The sequence below is a fragment of the Gymnoscopelus microlampas genome (genome assembly GCF_963454915.1).
Source record: "Gymnoscopelus microlampas genome assembly, chromosome: 14".
In the NCBI taxonomy this organism is placed as follows: domain Eukaryota; kingdom Metazoa; phylum Chordata; class Actinopteri; order Myctophiformes; family Myctophidae; genus Gymnoscopelus; species Gymnoscopelus microlampas.
The window spans coordinates 51,005,526-51,015,525 of record NC_139951.1 but is presented as its reverse complement, the minus strand read 5'-3'; the positions used below and the strand labels follow the sequence as shown (position 1 = coordinate 51,015,525).

Genomic DNA, 10,000 nt, shown 5'->3' with positions numbered 1-10,000 from the left:
CCTAACACACAGACTTAGGATCACCTAACCCTAACACACAGACTATGGATCACCTAACCCTAACACACAGACTATGGATCACCTAACCCTAACACACAGACTATGGATCACCTAACCCTAACACACAGACTATGGATCACCTAACCCTAACACACAGACTATGGATCACCTAACCCTAACACACAGACTATGGATCACCTAACCCTAACACACAGACTATGGATCACCTAACCCTAACACACAGACTATGGATCACCTAACCCTAACACACAGACTTAGGATCACCTAACCCTAACACACAGACTATGGATCACCTAACCCTAACACACAGAGTATGGATCACCTAACCCTAACACACAGACTATGGATCACCTAACCCTAACACACAGACTATGGATCACCTAACCCTAACACACAGACTATGGATCACCTAACCCTAACACACAGAGAATGGATCACCTAACCCTAACACACAGACTATGGATCACCTAACCCTAACACACAGAGTATGGATCACCTAACCCTAACACACAGACTATGGATCACCTAACCCTAACACACAGAGTATGGATCACCTAACCCTAACACACAGACTATGGATCACCTAACCCTAACACACAGACTATGGATCACCTAACCCTAACACACAGACTATGGATCACCTAACCCTAACACACAGAGTATGGATCACCTAACCCTAACACACAGACTATGGATCACCTAACCCTAACACACAGACTATGGATCACCTAACCCTAACACACAGACTATGGATCACCTAACCCTAACACACAGACTATGGATCACCTAACCCTAACACACAGACTTAGGATCACCTAACCCTAACACACAGACTATGGATCACCTAACCCTAACACACAGACTTAGGATCACCTAACCCTAACACACAGACTATGGATCACCTAACCCTAACACACAGACTATGGATCACCTAACCCTAACACACAGACTATGGATCACCTAACCCTAACACACAGACTATGGATCACCTAACCCTAACACACAGACTATGGATCACCTAACCCTAACACACAGACTATGGATCACCTAACCCTAACACACAGACTATGGATCACCTAACCCTAACACACAGACTATGGATCACCTAACCCTAACACACAGACTATGGATCACCTAACCCTAACACACAGAGTATGGATCACCTAACCCTAACACATAGAGTATGGATCACCTAACCCTAACACACAGACTATGGATCACCTAACCCTAACACACAGACTATGGATCACCTAACCCTAACACACAGACTATGGATCACCTAACCCTAACACACAGACTATGGATCACCTAACCCTAACACACAGACTATGGATCACCTAACCCTAACACACAGACTATGGATCACCTAACCCTAACACACAGACTATGGATCACCTAACCCTAACACACAGACTATGGATCACCTAACCCTAACACACAGACTATGGATCACCTAACCCTAACACACAGAGTATGGATCACCTAACCCTAACACACAGAGTATGGATCACCTAACCCTAACACACAGAGTATGGATCACCTAACCCTAACACACAGAGTATGGATCACCTAACCCTAACACACAGAGTATGGATCACCTAACCCTAACACACAGAGTATGGATCACCTAACCCTAACACACAGACTATGGATCACCTAACCCTAACACACAGAGAATGGATCACCTAACCCTAACACACAGAGAATGGATCACCTAACCCTAACACACAGACTATGGATCACCTAACCCTAACACACAGACTATGGATCACCTAACCCTAACACACAGACTATGGATCACCTAACCCTAACACACAGAGAATGGATCACCTAACCCTAACACACAGAGAATGGATCACCTAACCCTAACACACAGACTATGGATCACCTAACCCTAACACACAGACTATGGATCACCTAACCCTAACACACAGACTATGGATCACCTAACCCTAACACACAGAGAATGGATCACCTAACCCTAACACACAGAGTATGGATCACCTAACCCTAACACACAGAGTATGGATCACCTAACCCTAACACACAGAGTATGGATCACCTAACCCTAACACACAGAGTATGGATCACCTAACCCTAACACACAGAGTATGGATCACCTAACCCTAACACACAGAGTATGGATCACCTAACCCTAACACACAGACTATGGATCACCTAACCCTAACACACAGACTATGGATCACCTAACCCTAACACACAGACTATGGATCACCTAACCCTAACACACAGACTATGGATCACCTAACCCTAACACACAGACTATGGATCACCTAACCCTAACACACAGACTATGGATCACCTAACCCTAACACACAGACTATGGATCACCTAACCCTAACACACAGACTATGGATCACCTAACCCTAACACACAGACTATGGATCACCTAACCCTAACACACAGAGTATGGATCACCTAACCCTAACACACAGACTATGGATCACCTAACCCTAACACACAGAGTATGGATCACCTAACCCTAACACACAGAGTATGGATCACCTAACCCTAACACACAGAGTATGGATCACCTAACCCTAACACACAGAGTATGGATCACCTAACCCTAACACACAGAGTATGGATCACCTAACCCTAACACACAGAGTATGGATCACCTAACCCTAACACACAGAGTATGGATCACCTAACCCTAACACACAGACTATGGATCACCTAACCCTAACACACAGAGTATGGATCACCTAACCCTAACACACAGACTATGGATCACCTAACCCTAACACACAGAGTATGGATCACCTAACCCTAACACACAGACTATGGATCACCTAACCCTAACACACAGACTATGGATCACCTAACCCTAACACACAGAGTATGGATCACCTAACCCTAACACACAGAGTATGGATCACCTAACCCTAACACACAGACTATGGATCACCTAACCCTAACACACAGACTATGGATCACCTAACCCTAACACACAGACTATGGATCACCTAACCCTAACACACAGAGTATGGATCACCTAACCCTAACACACAGACTATGGATCAGTGCTCAATGTACGTACATATCGTACAGTTCATATAAAACTGCATTATTTTTAGTCTGGTGCACCATAGCTATGAGGGCCGCGAAGCAGCCCGAACCTCTAGTTCTAATTGTGTGTGTGTGTGTGTGTGTGTGTGTGTGTGTGTGTGTGTGTGTGTGTGTGTGTGTGTGTGTGTGTGTGTGTGTGTGTGTGTGTGTGTGTGTGTGTGTGTGTGTGTGTGTGTGTGTGTGTGTGTGTGTGTGTGTGTGTGTAGTTGATCACCCCTCACGCCATCAGGGTGCAGACCCCTCCCAGACACATCCCAGGGGTCGTAGAGGTCACGCTGTCCTACAAATCCAAACAGTTCTGTAAAGGAGCGCCGGGACGATTCGTCTACACAGGTAAGAGCTGACCAATCACAGCGCCGCTCTGGTTAACGGCGGACCAATCCTAGCGCTGATCTCATCAACAACTCAAAGATCAACAGCGCTGATCTAGTTAAACAAAAATACAAATATCAGCTGTCAGGGTCATTACTGTCACCTCTGTGTTAGCCTCGGAAACCCAGCCTTTTTTTTTGTTTCAAAAGAAAAACGTCTGGGCGAACGGTGCAGGAACGATGGTCTTAGGACCTTGTTAACTCCTAACCAACCAGAGTGCAGAGGGGCGTCGCTCTAAATTTGGTGACGTCAGCCTGCTCCGTGCACAGACCGGGGGGGGGGAGGGGGGGAGGGGAGGGGAGGCGGGGACATAGATTGGTGAAGCAATCGGAGGACGCGCACTGCTCCAGGCGCCTGGGTTTGGATCCGCCCTTCGAGACCATGGATTGCTCTCGTTCTCTCTGTCTACCTCTGTGTTGACACAGAGGTGACAGATGGGGAAGGGGCCGTTCCGTTAGGGATCCCTCGTCTTACTCAAGGCGGCGATGTCAACGTCAAAACGTCTGAGCTCAGCGGCAACGAGGCAGTTCTTCTTTGTGTCCTGTAGGGGTTGTTGTCCAGGAGAGTTCTAGTGTTCTAGTGTTAGAGTTCTAGTGTTAGAGTTCTAGTGTTCCATGAAGACAGTTTCAGGGGAACTTGTTTATTTCTTGTTTTTCCACCGCAGTAATGCAAGGTATCCTACCCGGGAGGTGCAATGTTTAGGCCATCTTTTCCAAGGCCTTCATCCAAATGTGGGTTGAGCAGTGAGGCTCCTAAATGCTCAGTCATACAGGGGTCTGTCCAAATCAGCTGCCACTCCACTATAGAGATCTAACTATAGAGATCTAACTATAGAGATCTAACTATAGAGATCTAACTATAGATCTCTATAGACTATAGTTTATTCTAACCTGCCCCCCCCGTATCATTCAGAATCAGAATCAATGCTGTTCTGGATCCACCAAGGTCAGAAGTAGATCTTGGCCATGAAGAGATGGAGCCTAGTGACAAGGACCAGCAGCACGTCTTCACAGCTACAGGAGTCTGTCCTGGCCCGCCTATACGTGAGCCTCCATCACGGTGCTTTTCTCTACGGTTGCCCTATAGCACCCCTAGCCTTTCTCTTCCTGGACTTACCCGCAAGGCGGCGCTTCGATCCCCTACCCTTTTAGCCTGTTACCGCAAGGAGGCAAGGTGAGGAGACTTAGTGAAGGAGAGGCTATGTAGTATGTAGTATGTACATTATATGTAGTGACCTCAGAAGACTTATTTTCTTTACCTGCCTGGGTCGGCCGGCGGCAGGAACTAAGGGAGGGAAGTGAGTTGTAAGAAAGAAATGAAGAAAGAAAGAAAGAAAGGAAGAAAGTAAGTAGGTAAGTCCAGACTGGAGTCAGAGTAATTCCAGACATTTGAAAAACAATTAACCCTGAAACCCTGTGTGTGTGTGTGTGTGTGTGTGTGTGTGTGTGTGTGTGTGTGTGTGTGTGTGTGTGTGTGTGTGTGTGTGTGTGTGTGTGTGTGTGTGTGTGTGTGTGTGTGTGTGTGTGTGTGTGTGTGTGTGTGTGTTTGTGTGCTTCACAATGTTCAAAGTGCATTAACATGAGATGGCATGTTGACCACACACACACACACACATACACACACACACACACACACACACACACACACACACACACACACACACACACACACACACACACACACACACACACACACACACACACACACACACACTTGCAGAAAAATACAAACATACACACACAGAGCTAACACTCTTATAACTACTGTTGTTACGCCCTGACAACCTTCAAGGGCTGTGTGTGTGTGTGTGTGTGTGTGTGTGTGTGTGTGTGTGTGTGTGTGTGTGTGTGTGTGTGTGTGTGTGTGTGTGTGTGTGTGTGTGTGTGTGTGTGTGTGTGAGAGAGAGAGAGATTTCTAAAGCTGTTAAACGCAACGAAGACAGGATTATGACACACACACACGCACACTCACTCACACGCACGCACGCCGCGCACACACACACGGTGGGGGAGGGGGGTCGTGCATCAATGAATACAACCTCTCTCCTCTCCTCTCCTCTGCTCTCCTCTCCTCTGCTCTCCTCTCCTCAGCGCTGAATGAACCCACCATTGACTACGGTTTCCAACGGTTACAGAAGGTCATCCCCCGTCACCCTGGTGACCCCGAGAGACTCCCCAAGGTACACACACACACACACACACACACACACACACACACACACACACACACACACACACACACACACACACACACACACACACACACACACACACACACACACAATGCTTGGTGTGACTGTACAGCATATATCAGATAATTACACACAGTTATTAATCATCAGATTGTTGTTTTTAAAGCAGGTTTTCTCATTTAATTTAGTTTTCAGTTTTTGAAAGGGATTTGGTTTATTAGCTTTATAGCAGCTTTAGTCGTATTTAGGTTTTTGTAATATTTGATGAGATTCAACAAGGTTAAAACAAATTACAAAAATAGCAGATCTACAAGCTCACAACACGTCTTTAAAGATCATATTTGTCTCCCTGTCTGTTGCCGTACCTGCTGAAATGTGAAATTAGCATTTTTAGAGCATATTTATCATAGTTATTAAAGGCAGGGTAAGTGATTTGCTTTGGTTAAAATAAGTGTTAAATAGCTCTATATTGTGATAGTAATCATTGCTATAGAGTGTTTGTTCAGTAAAAGGAGTCTCCTTGTCTCTCCACCTCTTTATAAAACAGAAAATGCATTTTTGTTTCAGTTTCATTTCCAATTTTATCCAATCAGGATAGAGAACTCAATCAGGATACAGATTAAACAAGTGACTTTGGAAGTGATGACACTAAGAAATGAGCAGGCAAAATTGGAACTGGAACACTATACAAATTAAGCTTAAAAATGGGTACTTTCTCCTGATTGGCTGAGATTTTGACACCTACCGAAAAATGTATTTTCTGTTTATTAAAGAGCTGGAGAGACGGGGAGACTCCTGTTACTGAACAAACACTCTATAGCAATGATTACTATCAGAATATAGAGCTATTTAACACTGTTACTGAACAAACACTCTATAGCAATGATTACTATCACAATATAGTGCTTTAACCTTTTAACAAAATACTTTTTGTTTTAACCAAAACATATCACTTACCCTACCTTTAATAGATGACAAAAACTATTGTAAGAAATCCATTTTTCTGTCTCAAAAGTCCCTAAAAGGCCAGGTTGTAGTTAGGTAGGTTTTAGTTAGGTATAGGTTGTAGTTAGGTAGGTTTTAGTTAGGTATAGGTTGTAGTTAGGTAGGTTTTAGTTATCGGTAAACATACTGCGTGATGACTCAGCAGACTCTTATGGATCTTCATTTCATTCTCCTGTGTGATTTAGCTGCACGTTCCTCCAAACACACCAGATTTTAATTACAGAGCAGCTCCGTTTTAAACCTCATTCAAGATGACGTGCAGACGGTGTATTACTCGTTTTAAACTTAATCAGCAGAGTAAAATATGTATCTGAAAACATGTTAGGTTAGAAATAAGCAACGTGGTAACAAAATGCTTCACTTTGGCCGTCTCTCTGTCCCATGGGCTGTGTAGAGCGACAGTCTCTCTGTCCCATGGGCTGTGTAGAGCGACAGTCTCTCTGTCCCATGGGCTGTGTAGAGCGACAGTCTCTCTGTCCCATGGGCTGTGTAGAGCGACAGTCTCTCTGTCCCATGGGCTGTGTAGAGCGACAGTCTCTCTGTCCCATGGGCTGTGTAGAGCGACAGTCTGTCTCTCTGTCCCATGGGCTGTGTAGAGCGACAGTCTCTCTGTCCCATGGGCTGTGTAGAGCGACAGTCTCTCTGTCCCATGGGCTGTGTAGAGCGACAGTCTGTCTCTCTGTCCCATGGGCTGTGTAGAGCGACAGTCTCTCTGTCCCATGGGCTGTGTAGAGCGACAGTCTCTCTGTCCCATGGGCTGTGTAGAGCGACAGTCTCTCTGTCCCATGGGCTGTGTAGAGCGACAGTCTCTCTGTCCCATGGGCTGTGTAGAGCGACAGGCCGTCTCTCTGTCCCATGGGCTGTGTAGAGCGACAGTCTCTCTGTCCCTTTGGGCTGTGTAGAGCGACAGTCTGTCTCTCTGTCCCTTAGGGCTGTGTAGAGCGACAGTCTGTCTCTCTGTCCCATGGGCTGTGTAGAGCGACAGTCTCTCTGTCCCATGGGCTGTGTAGAGCGACAGTCTGTCTCTCTGTCCCTTAGGGCTGTGTAGAGCGACAGTCTGTCTCTCTGTCCCATGGGCTGTGTAGAGCGACAGTCTCTCTGTCCCATGGGCTGTGTAGAGCGACAGTCTGTCTGTCCCATGGGCTGTGTAGAGCGACAGTCTCTCTGTCCCATGGGCTGTGTAGAGCGACAGTCTGTCTGTCCCATGGGCTGTGTAGAGCGACAGGCCGTCTCTCTGTCCCATGGGCTGTGTAGAGCGACAGGCCGTCTCTCTGTCCCATGGGCTGTGTAGAGCGACAGTCTCTCTGTCCCATGGGCTGTGTAGAGCGACAGTCTGTCTGTCCCATGGGCTGTGTAGAGCGACAGTCTCTCTGTCCCTTAGGGCTGTGTAGAGCGACAGTCTCTCTGTCCCATGGGCTGTGTAGAGCGACAGTCTGTCTCTCTGTCCCATGGGCTGTGTAGAGCGACAGTCTCTCTGTCCCTTAGGGCTGTGTAGAGCGACAGTCTCTCTGTCCCATGGGCTGTGTAGAGCCCTCTGTCTCTCTGTCCCATGGGCTGTGTAGAGCCCTCTGTCTCTCTGTCCCATGGGCTGTGTAGAGACAGTCTCTCTGTCCCTTAGGGCTGTGTAGAGCGACAGGCTACACAAACACAAGGCCTCTGCTGCACACGGTCCAACGTTCCCATAGCCTGAAAGAACCGGACCTTCCAATTGGTTGAGAAGCCGTTTCAGACTTACACGTCAAAATAAAATGAGCACAAAAACAAGTTCACAAGGTCTTTAAAATACAGCGTTCAGTATAAAGGTCTTTAAAATACAACGTTCAGTATAAAGGTCTTTAAAATACACTGTTCAGTATAAAGGTCTTTAAAATACACTGTTCAGTATAAAGGTCTTTAAAATACAGCGTTCAGTATAAAGGTCTTTAAAATACAACGTTCAGTATAAAGGTCTTTAAAATACAACGTTCAGTATAAAGGTCTTTAAAATACACTGTTCAGTATAAAGGTCTTTAAAATACACTGTTCAGTATAAAGGTCTTTAAAATACAACGTTCAGTATAAAGGTCTTTAAAATACAACGTTCAGTATAAAGGTCTTTAAAATACACTGTTCAGTATAAAGGTCTTTAAAATACACTGTTCAGTATAAAGGTCTTTAAAATACAACGTTCAGTATAAAGGTCTTTAAAATACAACGTTCAGTATAAAGGTCTTTAAAATACAACGTTCAGTATAAAGGTCTTTAAAATACACTGTTCAGTATAAAGGTCTTTAAAATACAACGTTCAGTATAAAGGTCTTTAAAATACAACGTTCAGTATAAAGGAGCTGTCTAGTGCTAAGAGGTGCTGAAATGTGCTCAGTTCTGTGTTCATGACACTCGTCTCAGTGATGAGTGTCAGTCATCTCAGGGAATCAAACCTGGGACTCGCTGACAGGCTTCATATATGTGTTAGCCTATACGTGGTGTGAGCCTTAGCCGCTAGGCAAGCGGCGCCCAAAGTATGGATGCTAGTATTTCCCTCTACACCAAATCAAGTCACTGAAAATGGCCGATCCACAAGCAACACACACACACACACGCACGCACGCACGCACGCACGCGCGCGCGCGCGCGCACACACACACACACACACACACACACACACACACACACACACACACACACACACACACACACACACACACACACACACACACACACACACACACACTGTGTTCTGTGAATATTGTTTCTCAATGTTCTTATTTTATTTTATTTTTATTTAACCTTTATTTAACCAGTAAAAGCACGTTGAGACACAGTCTCTTTTTCAAGTGGGAACTGGCCAAGATGTAACGTTAAAATGACACAGTCTAAGCTTAACATACGAATACAAAAACAAAGAACAAAATAGTCATCCAAGATACATCACAAATACATAAGATAACTCCTAGTGATACACTTTACACAATAGAAAAAAGCCAATAATCAAACAAGAAATAGGAAAACACACAGTGCAGAGACGTGCAGAGAGATTTGGAGAGGCAGGGGCTGGAATTTGAAAAGGGCACATGCACGGACAAATGTGTGTGTCCCTGCGCGCGCGAAGCGCGCGCGAAATTTTGCGGATATTCGGCGGATTCGGGTACTTTTTTACACGTTTTTTGTTACTTTATTTCGGTTTTAGGGTTAGGGGTAGGGTTAGGTTAGGGTTATAGATATATAATAAAAAAAAAATAATAATAATAATAATAATATTTTTTTTTATTGGTGGCTTTGGATAAAACATTGGTCGCTATAGCCACCAAAGCCCCCGCCTAACGACGCCACTTATTC

At 45.2% G+C, this 10,000-nt stretch overlaps 1 protein-coding gene across 1 annotated transcript in view; it reads left to right on the top strand.

The window, feature by feature from the left end:
- LOC311060294 (transcription factor COE3-like) overlaps window positions 1-10,000 on the top strand; it is a gene marked incomplete at both ends in the record, with an annotated part of 67,454 nt that overhangs the window by 29,377 nt on the left and 28,077 nt on the right. The window contains 2 exons of the mRNA XM_084078428.1: window positions 3,321-3,447; window positions 5,577-5,665. Of these exons, the coding sequence (XP_083934554.1) occupies window positions 3,321-3,447; window positions 5,577-5,665 (216 nt within the window). The remainder of the gene's footprint in view (window positions 1-3,320; window positions 3,448-5,576; window positions 5,666-10,000) is intronic.